A 22027-nucleotide genomic window follows, 5' to 3' on the forward strand; every position below is an offset into this window, starting at 1 on the left:
AAGGTCTATCCCTACTTATTATCATTGTGAAAAAGTTGGTCACATTCGACCCAACAGTTTTAAATTGAAACCTCATGTGCATAAAATAAAAATTCTGTTTCTAGGAAAGAACCTTTGGGGTTATGCACAATGATGATGGGATGTTTGTCTAGATTAGATAAGATTGAAAATGTTCACGTCTCTACACCTTATTTCAAGAAGGTTTGAGTTATGAAGGATTATATCATTTACCCATTGAGAGGGAGTGGTAGTGATCTCACCTAAATTTAGGTAAGTAAATAACATGTCTAGGAATGATTGTTTTGCTTATTTTTTAAAATCCTAGAGCATGTTGTTTTTCTTTGCTTTGCATTTTTTTTTGTTTTTGCTTTCTAATTTATGCATTGCAATTTTTTTTTTCACACTTTTTGTGTGAAAAGTGTATGCATGTTTGTTTTGAGATTCTTGTTATGAGGCATATTCATAAATGACTTTTCAAGAAATTAATATGTTATGATCTTTGAAAAGCTTATAGATGAGATGTTGTGTACGGACCATTAAGATTTTTGTCTACTTGCTAATCAAGTGTATATGAATGTGTAATGTATTGTGAAGACCTAGAAGTAGTTATTAAACTAAATTCATGTATTGCCTGTTATAATCTCAATTCAAACATGTTTTTCTTTGCTGCCCTTCTTTGTGGTTTATTTGTGTTAATAAATTTTTTAGAAAGGAATTGGTGTTGCAAAGATGTTTGAAATGTTAAGATGGATATATGCTTTAAATGCTCTTTAATTGCTTAATTGGAAATCATTTTAATTTATGTACCTATGAAATACACTTATCATGCTTGAGTTGATTATCTTTATAATGAACTGTCATTGATCCATTCAAGTATGTATTATTATGGTACATCTCATTTATGCTATCTCTATGTACTTAAGATTCAAGAAGAAATGTCAATCCATGACAAATTTGTTTTGTTGAACAAACCATATGCATAGGATGAATTTTTTTGTGGGTTAAAATTAACCAAATGCTGGTTGAACCTAGAACCTATAAATTATAGTTCAAACCCTTATGTCTTGTACTTTAATTTTTATGAAATACACGTTCTCAAAAAGAAAATCTAAAGTGAAATGTGCAAAATACCAAAATATTCTAAAAGAGAAATTTTCACTGTGTCAATTTTTTGTGCTTGGCTCATCCATAATTAAAATTTCAGATGTAGTTTTGAGCCTTGTGATAAAACTAAGGGGGAGAATATTGGATGAGGGTGACTAAGCCCTAGTAAGGTTTGACTTCTAACCTAACAAGATATGAATTTATTTCATATGGTTTGAAAGTTTTAATGTGCCTTCTTTGTCAATATATGTTTATCCATTGCTTGACTTTTGACTGTGGCTTATCACAACCAACACATATAGTATAAATAGTGATGGTACATAATGACATGACATGAGTTGCAACAATGATTTTATTTATTCATCTTTTGATACTCTTGCATGCCTTGAGTTTTTTTTTTTGGCACATTCAACAAGAGTTTCTCCTATGCCTTGATGTTTTTTCATGATCTTGCATTACTTCATGCATATTCTGTTATCTGTGATCATGAGTTTTATTTCTATATTCCTGTTCCACATATGCCTTGATATATTTTGTAAAATGTTTCAGGAAACATAAAGACCTTTTGTCATTCTGTGACAAAAAAGGGGAGTAAATATGGGGAGATGATGACATTGACTCGGCATTTTAGTTTTGTCACTGAATTGCCAAATGGGGAGTTTGTTAGTTCTTGTGTTGGCTTAATTTAGTTTCAAAATACAGAGGTTACTGTCCACCGGCTCAAACACTGATATAGAATGTTTAGAATCAAATATCCATCATTCATAATGTAGATTCATGTGTCATGAACGTTCTTGCAAAATTTCAGCTCAATTGGACTACAAACGCCCATAGATCGGAACTATTGATCAAGGTTGGACATCATTTTCAAAATGCTGTTTTCTTCCCATTGCAGGCCATGTCTAGATGATGCTAGGCTGTTCGGACAGGCTTTCCAGCAAGCATATTTTTACTCCGCAAGGCCCTATTCGGACAGTCAATTAACCTGTCTGGACACCCTGTACTTATTATGCCCAAAAACGTGTTTTTAGCGGGCCCAGATCTAGGGTTTGATGTACTGATATATATACATCATTATAGAAGAGAAATGCACGAATTTTCACCCCCAGAGAGTTTGTCAGAAGCTGTACTAAGAGAGATCATATGTGGTGAGCATTAAATTGAATCTCTTAGAGCATTTCCAATGGAAAAAGCTAAATGTTACTTTTATCTAAAATAGCTCTTCAAATGTTTAAAAAACCCTACATTGGATTAGTCAACAAAAAAAAGTAAAATAGAAATTTGATGGGAAGAGCTAAAAAAAAAAGTTAAATGTAGCAGCACTTTTCAATGGAGCTATTTTATTTTTCATTGTTTATCTTACTTATTTTCTCTTTTTCCCAAATATTTTCCTACTTTTTCTCAGCATGTTCTCTTTTTCCTAAATTTTTTTCCATTTTTCCTTTCACATGTTCTTTTATTCCCAAAACTTTTCTTACTTTTAATAATATTTTAATAGAATAGATAGAAATATAGCTAATCGGATGTAGAGACATTTAAAAATGGCTTAGCTAAACTAGATAAAAGTGAATTTTGAAAAGCTATTTTACATAAAAATATGGCTCATCCATTGGGAATGCTCTTAGAGTTTTAGTTATTCATTTGATAAATCTAAGGTTAAGAAGTATATCGGAAGGGTCCGATAAAGAAGAATCACGTTGAAGAAGGTTGTGAGCAAGGAGACGAGTTGTAGACTTGTCGAACTTACAGAGCCAAGGTTTTGCAAATGGTTGTAAGTGTTCCCAGTGTCTATAAACTCTGGATAATTTTTTTTATGGTAATTTCATGAATTTGACTGCCCCGGAGAGGTTTTACGTTTAAATCGGTTTTTAAAAGGCTTCCTCTTCGTAACCAAAATATCTATGTCTGCCTCTTTATTGCTTTATATATTTTGGGTGATTGAATTGTTTATTGCTTCATAGTATTAATTCAACATAAATTGTGATAAACAAGTTTTTGGAGTTGGCATAGCATTTTTCAACTGTGCACTGATCCGTCACTGTGCACTGTGTAGTGCGCAGTGCACAATAATCAAAATAATATTTGAAAAAAAACAACAATTTTTATTCATAAAAACCGCATCTACACTACATAAACGCAGATACAAAAGGTACACAAATCACAAAACAACATAAAACAACGTCAAACTACATAAATACCAGACGATGGAGAGCTTTACAAAAGCCAAAGAGTTCTATAGGATGAGATTCTTACCTTATAGAGGGGCAGAGAGAGGATGAAACAACTATACGAGAAACAGCAAAGGGGCGGAGAGAGGATGAAGAAAAAGAAGAGAAACGAAGGGTTTTAATATATTTTAGGCGGGTATTTTTGGAATTTTTTTTCATTTTCAATCAAAAATAGGTAAATATTGCGTCTTTATTTTGTTTTGTTTTTTTTTTGTTTTTTTTTTTAAGAGAAATCGTGATTTTAGTTTAAATTCGCACTTTTTCAAATAAACATTCTTTAGTCAGCTTATAAAAATCGCGGATTTTTCCACGATTTTATAATTTGTGTTTTTAAAATCGCAATCCTAAACACTCTAAAATTCCGATTTGGTTGAAAACGCAGATTATTTTTTTAAAAACGCACCCTAGAGGGTGCTTATTTGAAAAAAGTGCAAATTTAAACCAAAATCACGATTTCGCTTTAAAAAATATTTGGGACAATATTTACCTATTTGGCCATGAAACCGCAATTATATGCTAATATTATCTAAAAATTACTTCTTAACATGTTTTACCAAATGCCTGTTCGATTTTAAAAAATAACGATTTCAAAAACTCAATTTTTAAAAACATAATTTTTAAAATCGCACTTCCCCCTAAATATTGTTACAAAAACGATAGTCTTCTATTTGTGAGAGATTTTTCATCCTAGGTTACAGTGTGAGAATGCAGCCAAAAAGAAAAGCCCTTTGTCTCTCAAAACTACAGATATTTATTAGGGGTGTAAAATCTAGAACAGGTAATCGCTAAAAGCCCAATTAAAGGCAAAAAAACAAAAAAAAGAAAAGAAAAGTTATTCAGATGCGGTTAACTAGTAACAGGGCGGTTAACCGCCTAGCGGTTAATGAAGGAGGTTAGTAAAATTTTATAAATTGCCTAAGCGGTTACGGTTAGCGATTTTAGCCACTAACCGCTAACCACAATGGCCTTTTCACCCCTAATATTTATAGGCATCGTGCTCCACCGTCCAGGAATGAAAATGCTGAAAAATCAAGAGCCAAACGCGTAGGACAACCTCACAAAACATTTTATTTTCAACAAATTCATATATTCAAATAACCAAATTTCACCGTTTCGTCACTAGATTCTTCTTTCAAACGTGGGCTTATTATTATATTGTTTGTGTAAACTCTTTATCATACGCATCATGCCCACATAAACAAGGAGAGAAAAAAAAAAAAAAAAAAAAAGAATAGAAAAGAAAAACAGAGTGTATTCAACTCCACGCATATTGACCAACACGAAACCTTTCCCATGATTCAAAGAAATAAAAGAAAATCAAAGTCAAGGTCCATTTGACCATATGAATCATGGCCAAAAATTTAATGGAAATTTTCCATCATTCATCCGTCGCCCATGGCTCACTTGTAGACAATTTCAAGCTTTGAATGGGAATTTTTCTCCAATGCGTGTTTTGACTTGTTTGAATGACAACCTGTTACTTATATGATGCTCGCCCAAAACCCAGCTCCAATTACCATTCTTTCTCCCCTCCCTCTACAAAACATAAATTTTTTTTTTCATCAATCCCAGAATGTCGGACGCATTGACAGAAGCTCAGGTTGCCGAGTTCCGGGAGGCCTTCTCCCTCATTGACAAGGACTCCGACGGTGTGTTTTTCGATCTCTCTGTAACGACTTCGTTTCATGATATGGGAAAACAACAGATGATTGAACATGTTTTGTTTGAATTAAATTTACAGGGTACATCACCATGGAAGAACTGGCAACGGTGATCCAGTCATTAAATGAGAATCCCACGAAAGAAGAAGTTCAAGACATGATTGGTGAAGTTAACGGTGATGGAAACGGGAGCATAGACTTTGTAGACTTCTTGAATATTATGGCAAGAAAAATGAAGGTAATTGATAACATCATCATCGTACGTATGTGTTTCAATTAGTGTTGTCTCTTTTAAATGTTTGGTAGAGGTTGAGGAGGATGTGATTCGAATAAATATTTAGGAAAGTGTTGCAGAGGAGCTAAAAGAAGCCTTCAAAGTATTTGATAGGGATCAAGATGGATACATTTCAGCTAATGAGGTATGTATATATACAACAATATTTCATCATAATCATTAGCAATACCCATAATCAAAGCACTCAACAATAAACGAAAAAATATTGTTGATGTGATTATGATTTCAAAGTGCCATTTTCATTTTCTTGCCAAAAATATTGACCTCCAATAAGTAGTCTTCTCACTTCCACTCCATTGGTTATTTTGTTTCTTTCAAAAAAATAATAATTGGGAAAAATTACAGTTTACTCCCCAAAGTTAACAACGTTTTTCAATTCGAACACTAAAGTTTTAATTTTTGCAATCCACCCCCACAAAGTTTCAATTTTTTCAATTCGACCAATATTATTCCAAAATTTTCATATTGCCCCTAATTTTTATTTATTTTTTTTATTTTTATTTTTATGAAGAAAAAAAAAAAATTGGAGGTGCAAAAATGGCCAGATGGCCAAAGGGGTAGCCGAATTTTTTTAAAATTTTTTTTATAAAAATTAGGAGCAATATAGGAAGCTTTGGATACAATTGGTCAAATTGCAAAAATTTGAAAACTTTGGGGGGTAGATTACAAAAATTGAAACTTTAGTGTTCGAATTGAAAAATACTGTCAACTTTAGATGGGTAAACTGTAATTTTCCTAATAATTGATATTGAAGTTCTTTTAGTTTATCTTCAAAATAAATGATGTGAATATATTGTGGTTATATATGCAGCTGAGAAATGTAATGATAAATTTGGGGGAGAGATTGACAGACGAAGAGGCTGAACAGATGATCAAAGAGGCTGATTTAGATGGTGATGGTCAAGTGAGCTATGAAGAATTCGCAAGGATGATGATGCTGAATTGAAGAGCATTATTATGTTGTGCAATGGTTTTTATTATTATCAAAATGTATTAAATACTTAACAAGGTAGCCTGCACAAATTGTATGTTAGAAAACATAATAAAATGTGTTATGAAATGGCTATTCTTATTCGTTTTGTGACACTAAAATTTGGTACAGTGTAATACATTTGTGAATTAGATCATATTATAATTAATTTTCTCAAAAACACTTATAATATACAATTCTACTTTACATTTTTATGGACTCAAATTTAGAAAGAAAAACATAGAGAAATACAGGGACAATGAGATCTATGAAGAAACTTCATTTCTTTTTCTCTCTCTCTTTCCTTTTTTTTTTTTTTGTGGGGAGGGGTGCATTGATGAGTTCGGTAATGGTGCATAGAGTGATTATATTATACCAAGTGTGGTCATCCCCATACCTGATTATTTCTATAGGGAGGTAATAACTTTAAGATGAAAGTTACCTGATAAGAGGACACAGCTCTTGGTCAAGATGTAATTTTATAGAGTCTCATGAGAACATATTTCATCCAAACTGACGGGACTAACTAACTTAGTGGCCACTTTGACACATGTCAGTAGTTTATTAGGTTATTTTAGTACATTTTGAACATTGTAAGGCCAATCGCAAAACCGCTGTTAGTATGAGAGGCCATTTTACATTTTTCCATATTATATAGTACGACAAAATCAACCGTCAATTCGAAAACAATTGTTTTGAGATTTGAAAAGCCCATAACCTCAAGAATCGCCACCGTTAGCATCAAAAACATTTGCACCTCAAGGAAGGCTGCGCGAATAATTGTCGCGCTTTCCTCTTGTTGGAGTTTGCTCTTTCCTCGTAACCGAAGTACCGAACAATCAAAAGCCATAAACCCTGAAACGCCAATTAATCCATAAAATTAACAACAAATGGGAACCGCATCACCGCAAAATCTGGAGGAGTACTCGGCCACCTCCACAGTGACAACATTCGATCGCCCGGTGCCCTTGCTCCGCGGACCCATCCGGGCCGGTCCACTGGACGACCCATCGACCGGACCGTACGTGCTCGCGTTTCGGGACCCCCAAGCCTGGGCCTCCGCATTCAAATCCTGCGAGTCCAAGCTCGTGGACCAGTGCGAGCATGGCGCGAGAGTCGGGTGCGCCATTGCCGCGTCCAACAAGTGCAAACTCCCTTGGTGGCGCGCCATGGTTGGCCAGAGGGCGACGGATCTGAGCGAGCGCGAGAGGTGCGAGGAGCGAGAAATGGAGGGTTGTGTCTTGGCAGCGAAGGAGAAGTGTATTGGGTTCGCGAGGGACAAGTGTGCGACGCCTTTTCGGGATGCGCGGGTTGCGGTGAGGGAAGGGCGGGTGAGGATGAAGGATCTTGGAAAGTTGATCGCTTGGGCACCGGTTGCCTATAGGAGTACGTGGGTGAATCTGATTGGATTGGATCAATTGGGTGGGCGGGTTTTGGCGGTGACGAATTATAGGGCTAGTGAATTGCTCGGTCCTGATACCAATTTTGAAAGGGTTTTAAAAAGCGGAAATTGAGAAGTGGTAAGTTTGGTTAAAATTTTGCTTTCTCGTAATTTAGCATGAAAAAGATTAGGAAAAGGTATAGGATTTTATTTGTGTTTACCATGACATAATTAGGATTGTTTTAACATATTGACTTCTAAAACTTGAATCGTACACAAATTTGATGTGATCCACTTGATGATGATGGTGCAGTGTGTTATTTTCTATCATCTGCAGTAGAAATAACTTTAGTCTTTACATTGTACTGCACTGTACTAGAAAGAATTTCCTCTTGTTACAGATTTCTTGAAGCACACAAATTTCTACTCTAATAAGTGATATGTGTCGTTCAACATTTTTGAGTTTCTAAAAAATTAATGTTTGGGTTCCTAAATTAGTGGAATGATAATAAACGACTCTTAAAATATTGAAGAAAACATGTGAGAGGTGACATTTGACACTTATTAGAGTAGATTGAAGGAAATTTCCTCCAAACCAGTCATTTCTCGAATAATTGAGATCTTCCTTCCTAGTCTAGAATTTATAGATTTTTTCGTTTATCCTTATTGGGAAGCCCCGTTTCTTAGTGCTTCCGAGGTTGCTTAGACTTTGCTTAGACCACTTCCCTATCCTTCTTGATTGTGGAGACTTTCACGGAAGTAAAATGTATTTTAAATTTGAGAATATGAGGTTAAAAGCTGAGAATTTTGTGAATAGAGTGAAACAGTGGTGGACTTTCGCAAGATAAAGGCTCTCTAAATTTCATTTTGGCTCGCAAGATAAAGGCTTTGAAATTAATTAAAAGTCTGGAATGAGGAGGTGTTTGGCAATGTAGAGAGGTAGATAAAACTTCTTTTGAAAGAATTATGAGGTCATGATGTTATTGAAGAAGAGTTGCCCTTGTGTGATGAGGAGAAATTGAGGAAGGCTAGAGCTATAAGTGACTTGGAGCCACCCTCATGGACAGGGACAGAGCACTTAAAATTTTAGTGGAGGTGAGTTGGAGGTAGAAATCTAAGGTTTGTGGCTTAGAGAGGGTTAAAAGTGCACACAGTTTTTTCACCGAATGCCAACTCTAATAGAAGAAATAAGTACATTGAATTTTTGATGGTTGACGGTACAGTTTCTGTCGGCCATTTTGAAATCAGGGAACACATTGGGCAATTTTATAATAATTTGTATACCAAGCAGTTTATTTGGCGGCCTAAGTTGGATGTCTTTTCTTTTGACTCTATTGGCAGGTTGTGGCCAACTGGTTGGAGAGAGTGTTTGAGGAAGAGGATTTTTTTGAGGTGGTGAAAGCTATGAATAGTGATAAGGCCCTGACCTTGACGGTTACTCTATGGCATTCTTCCAAGCTTATTGGGATGTTTTAAAAGAAGATATCATGAAGTTTTCCATGACTTTTATGCTAGAGACAAGTTTGAAAGAAATCTAAATGCTACTTTCATTGTTCTCATTTCAAAGATGTTAGGAGCTGGTGATCTTAAGGATTTTCAATCTATTGGTCTCGTGAGTGGAATTTATATAATTATTTCGAAAGTTCTAGCTGATAGGTTGAACATAGTTATGGAGAAGATTACTTCCAAGTTTCAAAACTCATTCATCAGGGGAAGGTAGATTATAGATTCTGTTATTATTGCTAATGAATGCCTTGATACCATAATCATATAGGAGGAGCTAGGTGTACTTTGCAAATTGGATATAGCAAAGGCTTACTATCACACTAATTGAGGGTTTTTGTTGGGGAGAAATGATGTCCTTGATATTTCATTGTATCTCAGCAGTGTGTTTTTTTTGTTTTGGTGAATAATACTCTCACCAGTTCTTTTAGTAGTTCTCATGGCCTAAAATAGAAAGACTCTTTGTCTCCTTTGTTGTTTGTTACTGTTATGGTGATCTATGTTGCAGGGAGTGATTTTTTTAATTTTTATTTTTTTAATTAGGATTCTATATGGAGCCTAGGATTGTTGGTGGGATTAATATCTCTCATCTTCTGTTTCTGGATGACACTTTGATTTTCTGTGGGGTTGACCTAGATCACCTTTGTCATTTGCGATGCTTGTTCTTATGTTTTGAAGCTATCTCGGATTTGAAGATTAACTTGGATAATTTAGAATTGGTCCATATTTGCAATGTTGATAATGTAGAAGGTCTAGCTCGTATTTTGGGATGCATGGTTTCCTCTTTGCCTGTGAAGTATCTAAGTCTTCCGTTGGGAGCTTATTTTTCAGCCAAATTTTTTTGAGATGGCATTATTAAGAAGATTGAGTGTTGTTTAGCTGGCCTATTAACTTCATGTCTCTTTTCCCTCTCCTCGGTAGCGTTGTCAATCGCATTGAGAAGTTATAGTATGATTTTTTTGGAGAATTATGGGTGAAGAGTTCAAATTTCATCTGGTGAGTTGGTTCTAGGAGTGTTATCTGATTTATGGGGGATTGAGGGTTCGAAATTTGCGTATGTTCAATTGTGAGTTCTTATAAGGAAGTGGTTATGATGCTACGCTTATGTGAGGCTTTGCAGAGATTTGTAGTGGAATTTAAATATGGTAGTCAATAGGGTGGGTGGTGTTTTAATGAAGTTAATGGGTTGTACAAGGTTTTTCTCTGGAAATTCATTAGGAGGGGTTGGGAGGAGTTTTCGAGATATATTAGATTTGAGGTGGGTGATGGCTCAAAGATTAGTCTTTTCCATGACATACGATGTGGGGATCAGTCCCTTAAGGTAGCATTTTTGAAGTTGTTTAGCATTGTCTGCTTTAAGAATGCTTCCATGGAAAATCATCATTAGCTATTGAATGACTCTTTTTAGTGGAACGTTAATTTGTAATAGTGGCGCATGATTGGGAGATGGAATTCTTTGTTTCGTTTTTCAATTAGTTGAATTCCATTGGAATGAGATGGGGTGGTGAAGACAAGCTTTGTTGGGCCTTTTCCAAGGGGGGGTCGTTTGATGTAAGATTGTTCTATAACACTCCTTTCCCTTGAAGGAGTATTTGGCGATACAAGGCCCCCTTGACAGTGGCCTTCTTTGCTTGGATGGGCGCTTTAGGTAAAATCCTCACCTTAGATAATTTAAGGAAGTGACATATCATTGTGGTAGATTGGTGCTGCATGTGCAATAAGAGTGGAAAAACTATTAACTATCTTTTACTCTATTGCGAGATAGACAATAACTTATGGAACTCTTATCTTCGTTTTTTTTGGGATTAGTGTGAGTCATGCCTCATCAAGTGATAGATCTATTCGCTTGTTGGAGAGGATAGTTTGGTAGTCCTCAAACGAAAGCAGTACGGAATATGATTCTCTCATGCTTAAGAGCAGTGGAATTAAAGGCCTTAATCTTCAATACCCTACAATATTGGATGGTTATAAAAAACAGAAAAAGAAAAAAGCTCACTTGGCAAACCCTGGACCACTGTTGTTGAGCTATTAGCGAGCACAGGAAGTTGCTAGAAATAAAAGATTGGATAAGTTCAAATGATCTCCTTCAAATTTTCCTCTCTTTTTGGACTCGCATTTGCTTTGTTTAGGATGTTGACTGCATTATATGAAATAAAAGAGTGGATAAGTTATTAGCGCCAAACTTATGACCTCCATAGTTCTTTGATACCTCCCAAAGTCCTACTCTTCTTACACCATGAGGAACCGTCAGGTATCAGTAAACAAATATCAATATGCCCAATTGTGGTGTACGGATTTGTTTCATATTATTCCTTTATTCGGTCTTGAAGGTTTACTTTAAATATACATGTGTATTGTCTTGCACCTACTTGCATTTGTTTTTTAAATATTGCTGCACATAAAGTATATTTTATTTTGACAATTATATGACATATTTACAATGCAGCTGAGAAAAGCATTTTAGCTAGGAAATGGTGGCTGCTCACATGAAGCCATAGGAACTTGTTTTGCATGATCACATTGAATAATCATTTTAGATCCTTTTCCACTCATGACTTTGCAACTAAGACTATGTTGTTAGAATTTTAATTTAAATGATTAAGTTTATTATTTCCTATTAGCTTAAGCTCTTAAGATAAATAGTGATCTAACATGGTATCAAATGTTTTTTTGAGCTCAAACTTCATCTCCATCATTCAACCCCCCCTTCCAATTTTAATTAAATAATATTCCATGCTTTGGGTTTCACTTGTTGAGAGGAATTTGAGCCTATACATAAGGGGGAGGGGGTATTAGAATATTAATTTAAATAATTAAGTTTATCATTTCTTATAATGTTAAGCTTTTGAGATAAATAATGATTTAATATATATTGAATCATATCTCAGAAATATGAAACCTAAATATACTGTTATTTTTTCTGCGTCAAATGTTGTTTTTCCTACTGTGACTTTCATCCTAAAATGCAATGACCGATTATGCAATCCAATTAAAAGCTTTGGTTCTGAAATTGCCATCCTAATACCACTAGCAATCCAACTCACGCCTCCATTTTTCATAATTACCATTGTTCTCACAGTTGTTGCCCCTACTACAAACACATGCATGGTTTTACCACCACCAAGAATCATTGTCAGGCGTGAATGTTTATGCTCTTTACCATGATTGCTAGCAACACTAATGCTTGGCCACTGTTGTAAGTGACCCCTCACACCCATCAATGATGTCTGCATTATCAATTTGTTGTCATTGGCATGATCTTCGTTACTGCCAGCTTATAAATCACTTCAATGGCTTACAACTATGTGCTACCTTCACAACTACATCACTACTACTAATGCTTCCAAACTTTCCATCAGCACAACCATAAATCTAGCATGAACCAGATTATGTTCATCTTTGCTATCCCCCTGCACCCTCCCTTTATCTCTCTTCTACCTTTCTCGCTTTATGCTTTTGTTTGTTTCTTAGAAATTATGATGGAAGGGAAAGGAAAGCACCTGAAAATGGCTTTCCTTAGTTGCTTCTTTTTCAAGCCTTCTGTTTTTCTGTAACCAAGATATCATGCTTGTGTGTGTTGAAAATGGCTTCTTTAATTGCTCCTTTTTTAAGTATTCCGTTTCTGTAACCAAGATATACATGTTCATGTGTGTGCGTCTGTATGGGGGATGAGAGAGAATGCATATAGACATCTATGGCTTTATTAATTGACATCATTGATCATGTTCGTTGTTGTTTAGAGCTTCATTTCTGACAATTAGTCTGCTTTTCTGTTTCTTTCTCCTCGTACACTTTTTTGGGAGTGGGAATGTGGGTGGGGTGGGATAGGGTGGCATTCATGGACTGATATAACTCCATTTCTGTTGATGAAGATTGACTTTGTACTTTTCGCAAAACATACATGACTTTGTTTTCTGATGGCTTTTAGAGATTCAAATGCTTGGGGAATGACGTGAAAGCTCTTGGGCCAAATATGTATTTATTTTTTGTCCGGGTTAGTCGCTGCTCCTGTTATTATAAGACCAGGAAGCTCATAGTAGTGGCCTAATGGTGCTGGTTTGGATTAGGTTCAGGCCAGTATAAGTTCTTTGAATTTTTTTTTTGTTTGTTATAGCTGGTTTTGTTGGAAGGTGGAAATCGATTTGATTTGATTTGTTTGTTTTGTTTTTTTTTTTTTTGGTTGGCAGTGTAAAATCAACTGCATTATTATGTTGGGCTTGTTTGTTTACTTGCCTTGTTTAATAAAATGTAGCCCTTGAGAAAGTTATAACCGGATTGAGTTTTCCTTCAACCAATCTTAAAGCTGCAATGTGTCCCAAAACATCTTTTAAACAAAAACCTAGCAAATAAACTACCGTAAACTCAAAAAATAAATTTCTGTCGAAAACATCAACAGGATGCATTTGGGACACATGGCAGCTTTAGGGATTAGGTTGGAGGAAATTAGTTTAGAAGAAAACTCTATTCATTATAACTTGCCTAGTAGGGTTTAGGGCTTGAAGTCTTGAACTAACAATCTGAATTAGGTTGTGCTCTGCCTCCTGTTGTAAGGTTGGACATGGGCCTGGATGGGCTGGAGCGAGTTGAGCTATGTAGACACACAATATAATCCAATATTTGAGGCCCTAATGAAAAATTCATTTATATCTGCAAATAGGATAGTGACCGAGGCAGGCTTTGGAAGTCGTTCCCTCCTGAAGTTTCTTGGCAATTTCTTTTGTCCATTCAAAATGTCTGCGTGCATCTGAAAGAGTCGTCTATGTGATATCATTTCTAAAGAAATTTGTTTTTGGTGACTGATATGAATCAAGTGGGGGATGTAGCGTGCATAATATTAGATGTAGAAATAGCCATTTTGGACTTTGGTTCCAGGATTCTAAAAGTCCCTTTGTATTTTGATTTACGGCACCAATTGATCTTATCCAAAATAGTAATGTTACGTACCAAACAAATATCTTATAAAGTTGATGTGATGAAGTTTAGTAACAATGACCAATTCAAAGGTTAATGTCAGCTTTTTAAAATATTTGTATAGTGTGTAATATTATTCTATTAAAATTGTTGGATTCTCAGCTTGGTAGGGGCAGCGAGTCCCTTTTGCATTTGTAGCACTTGGGTGAAGAGGACTGCCCTGTTTGAACAGGTAAAAGAGGACTGAAGCGCTCTCAGATCTGTCATTTTAAACAGTGGTCTCTCTGACAAGTGGAGCACATGTAGCGAACAAAAATTTCCATGCCTTTGGAAGAGGAAATTTCGCAGAGGTTTCAAGAGCATTTATTTAGTTAGACAAGGTGGTCGGCTAGTGGAATGAGTTTTCCACATTCGTGTTGTCATCCATAAGCAGTTTTATTAATCTGAAGCAACATCGTGGAAGTTGCGCCGGCAGGCGCCTTGGACGGGGTCAGAGTCCACGTGAAAACACGAGGTATGTTCCTTCTTGGCTTTGTTGGGCGCATTAAAAGGTTCTTTATGCGGAGTCAACAATAGCAACCACCTTGTTTTTGGCTTGATTGTTGTTGTTGCCAACCCCGTGATCTATTCCTGAAAAACGGAAAGGTTACAGACCCACCAATCTGACAGATGTAAAAAACTGGGGAAAAGGCAAGTGGGTCGGATTTCCACCTGCGAAAATTAATCCATCAAGGTCAAAAGGTGAAAATTTTAGTCTCACCGTCTTTTTATAAAAAAAGGATGAAAAGAAGAATGAGGGAGGCAAGCAGTGGCTTTTATTATTTATTTGATTGGACTTTGGGCAAACTATTCAAAAGGCGCCGACGCCTGTCTTACTTAACAACTTGTCCGTACTAATGATGTCGGTGTCAGGTGTCAATTAGATGAATACAAATTTTCGGTTGCCTCAATAGACAATTTACTCTTTTCTTTTTTTTTTTTTAAATAAAAGAAAGGGAATATTAAAGGAAAATCCCTAAAGGAAGGATTAACCTTCCATCCCTAAATTTTAGTTTTGAATTCAAAAACAAGTTTTGAGGCATTAAAAACTAAATATTAACTTATAGAAATTTAACTAAAAAAAAATAAAAATGTTTTTTATTTTTATTTTAATATACGTTTGATGCACGGCTGCCAAAATTTGGCAGCAGCATAGCAGGACTCCAATTAGATTATGTTGATTGCGCGATCTCTTTTTATTTTTTAATTATTTTTGGTCGGTCAAATTACTCATTTTCATATTGGAATCTATATTATTTAAAAAGGAATGGTAGAGACACAATTTTAGCTTAACTTTTTATTTTTTATTTATGTGGTTTTTTTTTTTTTTGTTTTTTTTTTTTTATTTTTTTATAAAAAAACAACCAAATTAAAAAAAAAAGACCATATAAGATGTTATTACTTTATAAATTATTTTTATTTATAAAGACACAACTTTTGTTCAACTTTTCTCTCGGTAATAACATCATCACTCGGTATATAGTACAGGGAAAATTTAATTTAAAAATAAGGCATTGTTGCTTAATTAAAAAGCCAAACTAAATTCATTAAAAAAGAATTCTGTTATTCATCATTCTCATATATTTTATCTCTTTCTGCATTCTTTTCCTATATGTTGCACTTCAAAAATAGGTTTGACTTCTATTTCACTAATATATAATCAAAGTTCATTATTGATTAAATTCTTTTTTTATTTTTTTGTAAACTATTGATTAAATTCTTTTAATTCATATAAATAATATTATTTTTTACACCTATTTTATACAGATGGTGTGCCGTGTTTGTAAACAAAGAGAAAGTCATTTAAAATTCTTTACGTCAGCCAGTGTAAAATAAGTTTGATAAATGAGTGTGAAGAAAGCATTACTTAATTCAAATATCTAATTTAGAGCATAGTTTATCAAGTTCCTTCAATAAGAATATTATATTTTTCATACTTATTTATCATACTCATGTCACACCGACTAACATGATGTGTATTATATGATTTCTCATGTTAGCCGATATCGCATGATTGTGATACATAGATGTGAAGAGTAGCATTACTCTTCCTTCAAATATATTGTTTGCTTAATGCTTTTTAAGACTGACAACATATAAAATACTCAAAACTACCTTTACATTTATGCCATATCACAACCAAAAAAAAAAAAAAAAAAATTATCTTTTTACTTGCTTATTTACAAGGCTTGAAAAGCTAGTGATTCTTATTTTCACACCATGTTAGAAATTTACTTAACTAACATAATTGTCAAATTATTAGAGAATCAACCATAATATAAAATTGTAGAAATAATCGAGGAAGTTGGCCATTATAAAATAATCGGTTATATTCTACATGGTTATACTTTTCAAAATATCTCAACTCTCCTAACGCGCTTTGACGAAAACTGGCATCGTGTCATGAACATATCAAACAACTAAAAGTAAGCCAAAATTAGACTCGCTACCCACAATCTAGCCTTTGTAGTTTTTGTAAAAAGAACACACATCCCATCATTACCTTGGCGCTTTTGATAATAATCGTCTTCGTCCACCAACCATTTGATTGTACATGTTTCTGTTCCAAAAAGAAAGAAAAGCCGGCACATTCATGTTAATAGAATTAGGTCAGACTTCAAGACCAAACTTGAAACTACTACCCTCTTGCCATGGCCAAAATAATCTTGGCATTACTACCATTCTTCACATTGCTAAAATGGAAGAACTTGATTAAATTTGTTTTTTCCTTTTTTTTTTTCTTTTTTTTTTTTTTAAAAAAAAGAAAAAAACAAAAAAGAGAAGACTTGAGGGGCATGTCAAGTGTCAAGCAAGCAACCCACCCAGTGTCAATCAGATATTATTATATAAACCAAGGTATGCTCTGCAGCAGAATGAACTTCTTTCCTTGCTGCATCTTCTAAATTCAGCCTCTTTTTCCAACTTCTTACTTGCTATAATATTATTCTGCTTCTTCATAGAGAGCCAGAACCATGACAGGAAGCCATAATTTGGACAAAGCTTGTAACACATTGGTCCATAATTTGAGTGCCGTCATCAGAGCCCAGAAACGATGGCGCATGGCAATCTGTTCCATCCGGTTCATGGTCTCTCTTGCCAGACTTATCATTTCCAAAAGAAACAGCTGCCAAAATTCTGGGATCTTTAAGCCCCACTTTCTCACCACCCTCGATATTGAACCAAGCAGCAGCTTCCACCATGGTGAAAATCAAACTGTGGTGCCTTGCTCCTTTGTTCCCTGTAAGGATCAAACAGCTCTCACAGAAATGGTGAAGGAGAAAGATTTACTTGCTCTCCGCAACTTTGGAGGCGTACAAGGCATTGCCACTACTCTCAAGACAGACCCTGAGAATGGAATCCATAGCCATGATCAGGAAGTCAGCAGGCGGCGTGAAATGTTTGGTGCAAACACTTACCGCAAGCTCCCTCCAAAAGGGTTGTTATTTTTTGTGGTCGATGCTTTCAAGGATACCACCATTCTCATCCTACTGGTCTGCGCTGCCCTTTCTCTTGGTTTTGGCATCAAAGAACATGGGGCCAAGGAAGGCTGGTACGAGGGGGGAAGCATCTTCGTAGCAGTCTTTCTGGTTGTGGTTGTCTCTGCCCTCAGTAACTTCAGACAGGGGAGGCAGTTCGACAAGTTATCAAAACTGAGCAAGGATATCAAAGTTGATGTTCTTAGAGACGGTCGCCGCCTCAAAATCTCCATCTTCGACGTTGTAGTTGGAGATGTCGTCTTTCTAAACATGGGTGACCAGGTTCCTGCTGATGGATTGTTTTTAAACGGGCATTCATTGCAGATAGACGAGTCAAGCATGACAGGAGAGAGTGATCATGTGGAAGTAGATTCCACTGAGAATCCCTTCTTGTTCTCCGGATCAAAGGTGTCGGACGGGTATGCTCAAATGCTCGTTACATCGGTGGGAATGAACACTGCATGGGGCGAAATGATGAGCTCAATAACCGGTGATTCCAGTGAAATAACACCACTGCAAGCACGGCTTAACAAATTAACCTCTTCTATTGGAAAGATAGGCCTTGCAGTTGCTTTCCTAGTTCTTCTAGTCCTGTTAATTCGTTATTTTACAGGGAACACAGAAGATAGCAATGGGATGAGAGAGTATTATGCTGGCCAAACAAGTTTAGATGATGTGTTCAATGCAGTCCTACGCATTGTTTCTGCTGCAGTCACCATCGTGGTGGTGGCTATCCCTGAAGGCCTGCCATTGGCGGTGACGCTCACACTTGCTTATTCCATGAAGAGAATGATGGCTGATCAGGCAATGGTCAGAAAACTTTCCGCTTGTGAGACAATGGGCTCAGCAACAATAATCTGCACGGATAAAACTGGCACCTTGACATTGAATGAGATGAAAAAGACCAAATTTTGGCTTGGCCAAGAATCCATTGAAGACGATTCTTCGAATGTAATTCCACCAAACGTTCTCACCTTATTCCACCAAGGAGTTGGTTTGAACACGACTGGAACTATCTATAAACCTGCATCAGGATCCGAACCTGAAATTTCTGGTAGTCCAACTGAGAAAGCAATTCTCTCTTGGGCTGTTTCGCAATTGGGTATGGACATGGAAAAGCTAAAGCAAGGTTCCACGCTTCTCCACGTTGACACCTTCAACTCTGAGAAGAAGCGGAGTGGGGTTGCAATAAGGAAAAAGGCTGACAACACAATCCATGTGCACTGGAAAGGTGCTGCTGAGCTAATCCTAGCAATGTGTTCAAGCTATTATGAAACTAGTGGGAGTACCAAGTCCCTCGATAAAGATAGGGACAAGATTGAGAAAATAATCCAAGGCATGGCAGCGAGTAGCCTCCGGTGCATTGCTTTTGCTCATAAGCAAATATCAGAAGAAGAAATGGAATGCCACAATGCTGAAAGGACTCTCCAACTAAAAGAAAACGACTTAACCTGGCTAGGGGTAGTTGGTCTCAAGGATCCATGCCGGCCGGGCGCCAAGAAAGCTGTGGAAACTTGCAGAAACGCTGGAGTGGAAGTCATAATGATCACTGGAGACAACGTTTTTACAGCAAAAGCTATAGCTACAGAATGCAGTATTCTAGATCCCAATCAACAAGTAAGTGGTGAACAAGTGGTAAATGGTGTTGAGTTTCGAAACTACACGCACGAAGAGAGAATGGAGAAAGTCGAGAAGATCCGGGTGATGGCAAGGTCATCTCCATTTGACAAGCTTCTGATGGTACAATGCTTGAAACAGAAAGGCCATGTGGTTGCTGTTACTGGAGATGGCACGAACGATGCACCTGCATTAAAAGAAGCTGATATAGGACTTTCCATGGGCATTCAAGGCACTGAAGTGGCCAAAGAGAGCTCCGATATCATCATCTTGGATGATAACTTCGCTTCTGTTGCCACCGTTTTAAGGTGGGGACGATGTGTTTATAACAATATCCAGAAATTCATCCAGTTTCAATTAACAGTGAATGTTGCAGCTCTTGTAATCAACTTTGTTGCAGCGGTTTCTGCTGGAGAGGTTCCGCTCACAGCTGTCCAGTTGTTATGGGTAAATCTCATCATGGACACGCTGGGAGCTCTAGCCCTCGCTACAGAGAGGCCTACTGATGAGCTTATGCAGAGGTCTCCTGTGGGTCGAACAGAGCCTCTAATAACAAGTATTATGTGGAGGAACCTCTTAGCTCAGGCCTTGTTCCAGATATCTGTCCTCTTGACTTTACAGTTCAAGGGTGAGTCTCTCTTCAATGTTAGTGGGGAGATAAATGATACACTAATTTTCAATACGTTTGTTCTCTGCCAAGTGTTTAATGAGTTCAATTCAAGAAGCATGGAGAAGAAGAATGTTTTCAAAGGACTTCATAAGAACCGATTATTTATCGGAATTGTAGGAATTACAATTATGCTTCAGGCCATAATGGTGGAATTTTTAAACAAGTTTGCAGATACAGAGAGATTGAATGGGTTGCAGTGGGGAGTTTGCATTGCAATTGCATCTGTATCATGGCCACTCGGTTGGATAGTGAAGTTTATCCCTGTTTCAGATAAACTATTCCTCAATTGCCCTAAGAGCGCAAAAGTGATGTTCTTGAGGATTATGAGGCTGTTTAACCGAATAAAACCCTCTTCCTCTAGGCTTGGAATTGGATGTGGGAATGCAAGGCCTTAGAACATTCCGAGCAGCTTCCCTATAACTTTTTCCATTCCCTACATATGGGAAACATGTCAACCACAAAAAACCCACAAAAACCCACCCATAGTAGATACATATCGGTTCCGCAATGGGAATACTACAGTTCTATCAAATGTGTAAGGAACCAAAAAACCTTTTCAATAGATTTCCTATGCATTATTTTAATATAAATTATGTTTCTCTTATTTGTTTACCTTTTATTGGAGATTGTGTTGAAATTTTGTAAAAATATTAAGGGTAAGTAGGAACTTACATTTTGTAATGAATGCATATTTAATTGATATAAGGAAAACTATTGTGGAGTGTATTTGTATAGGGAAACAAAAAATAGTTTTTGTTTCCTAAATTTAGGAAAAATCAAAGGGAAGCTACTGAGAATGCTTTTAAGCATGACAAGGATAGTTCAATTTATAATGACTTTTAGGAAATTGATCTCAGATGAAAACATTTTTTGGAATTAGGCTCATGGAAAATCAGAGATGGCAACAATGACATCGGCGATGACAAGCTACCTCTGGCAGCGGCAAAAAATGAACTATGGGAGTGCGTGCGAAAAGAAGAAGCTCAAACTTGAAAAATGGCTTATGAAAATGATAAAGTAAAACCATTTTACGCAGCTTAAAGAAGGTTTCATTATCCTTGAGATTAGTTCTGTTCTTGGAGAAGGAAGGATTAAAATTTTTGCCCAAAGCCAAAAGTGGCTGTTTTTGTCCAAGTGAGTGTGCTTTGTTTTGCAATTTTATTTAAATAGCAATGTTCTTCATAAAGTTCGATCTTGGTTTGGCAATTATATTTTTCCGCTGCGCAATCTTGTTTTTGCAGTTTTATTCCCAACAGTTATCATCATCAAGCTAACCAAAGCCTACTTCCTCCTTTGGAAAGCTTGAATGGTACCTCACCGCAAAGGTCAACACCTTTTCGAGTAAGGGTGAAATAGAGGTTACAATTAGCGGTTATTGTCTCTAACCGTAACTATAGCCATAACCGTCTTAGGTAGCTATTATATTTTTATGACCGCAACCGCTCCGCCTTAATCAGTTAGCGGTTATAAAATAACTGCAGGTTATCAGTTATTTAAAGCTATAACCACACCGTGTAACCGCTTTTAAATTTGGGCAATTTAGATCAATAAAACAATGATTTGCTTGAATTTAAATTATGAGGGCTGAGAGGCTACAGGTGGCAGACACACAAGTTTAGAGAATGAAAGTTTTAGTGTTGAGTGTGTGCGGCGTGAGATGGTGAGAATAAATGAGAAGAGAAAAAAAGAAAAGAAAGAGGGCCGGAGGCATGTAAACCCTAAACCCAAAACGTTGCCTTTATATATAGAAAGGGTAGGCATCAGCGGTTATTAACCGCCTCCACTTAACCTTAAAACTGCTAACTGCACCGCCTTAGGTGGTTAGCGATTTTTTTCAACCGCCTACAAAAACAGTTATGCAATTAGCGGTTAGTTGGCGATTAATAACCTCCCGCTTTTAGAGCCCTATATTCAAATTTATTGATGGCAACACACTCCTCAAACCATCACCACCACTTCCTCAAACTATGCTTCTCAAAGGGCAGAGTAAGGCCGATCTTCATTTTGGTGCTTCTTCCACTTCACCGCATTCTCTTGAACTAGTATTTTCTGATGCATGGGACCATGCTCCAATTTCTTCTAATAATGATTACAAATGCTATGTATCTTTCTTAGAAAATTTTAGTAAATTCCTTGCGTGTTTCCTAGTTTATTGTTCATCATATCTCGTAT

At 36.3% G+C, this 22027-nt stretch overlaps 3 protein-coding genes across 5 annotated transcripts; all 3 read left to right on the plus strand.

The window, feature by feature from the left end:
* The first annotated feature begins 4871 nt into the window (after positions 1–4871).
* LOC132171990 (calmodulin-like protein 11) lies at positions 4872–6298 on the plus strand. The gene is made up of 4 exons (XM_059583408.1): positions 4872–4981; positions 5074–5231; positions 5335–5412; positions 6100–6298. Exons 1-4 carry the CDS (start codon positions 4906–4908, stop codon positions 6232–6234), a joined length of 447 nt encoding a protein of 148 aa, XP_059439391.1. The 5' UTR covers positions 4872–4905; the 3' UTR covers positions 6235–6298.
* A 686-nt stretch (positions 6299–6984) lies between these two features.
* On the plus strand, positions 6985–14806 carry LOC132168924 (uncharacterized). Of its 3 annotated transcripts, none has more exons than XM_059580015.1 (2): positions 6985–7778; positions 14216–14806. In XM_059580015.1, exon 1 carries the CDS (start codon positions 7149–7151, stop codon positions 7770–7772), a length of 624 nt encoding a protein of 207 aa, XP_059435998.1. In that variant the 5' UTR covers positions 6985–7148; the 3' UTR covers positions 7773–7778; positions 14216–14806. The 3 variants fall into 3 exon arrangements, with proteins under 3 accessions (XP_059435998.1, XP_059435999.1, XP_059436000.1); XM_059580016.1 differs by having other exon boundaries at positions 14286–14806; XM_059580017.1 differs by lacking the exon at positions 14216–14806 and adding an exon at positions 8981–9526.
* On the plus strand, positions 14497–20335 carry LOC132168923 (calcium-transporting ATPase 12, plasma membrane-type). Its single transcript, XM_059580014.1, has 3 exons — positions 14497–14567; positions 16857–16948; positions 17053–20335. Exon 3 carries the CDS (start codon positions 17065–17067, stop codon positions 20248–20250), a length of 3186 nt encoding a protein of 1061 aa, XP_059435997.1. The 5' UTR covers positions 14497–14567; positions 16857–16948; positions 17053–17064; the 3' UTR covers positions 20251–20335.
* The last annotated feature ends 1692 nt before the right edge of the window (positions 20336–22027 follow it).

The sequence above is a fragment of the Corylus avellana genome, chromosome ca2 (genome assembly GCF_901000735.1).
Source record: "Corylus avellana chromosome ca2, CavTom2PMs-1.0".
NCBI lineage: Eukaryota > Viridiplantae > Streptophyta > Magnoliopsida > Fagales > Betulaceae > Corylus > Corylus avellana.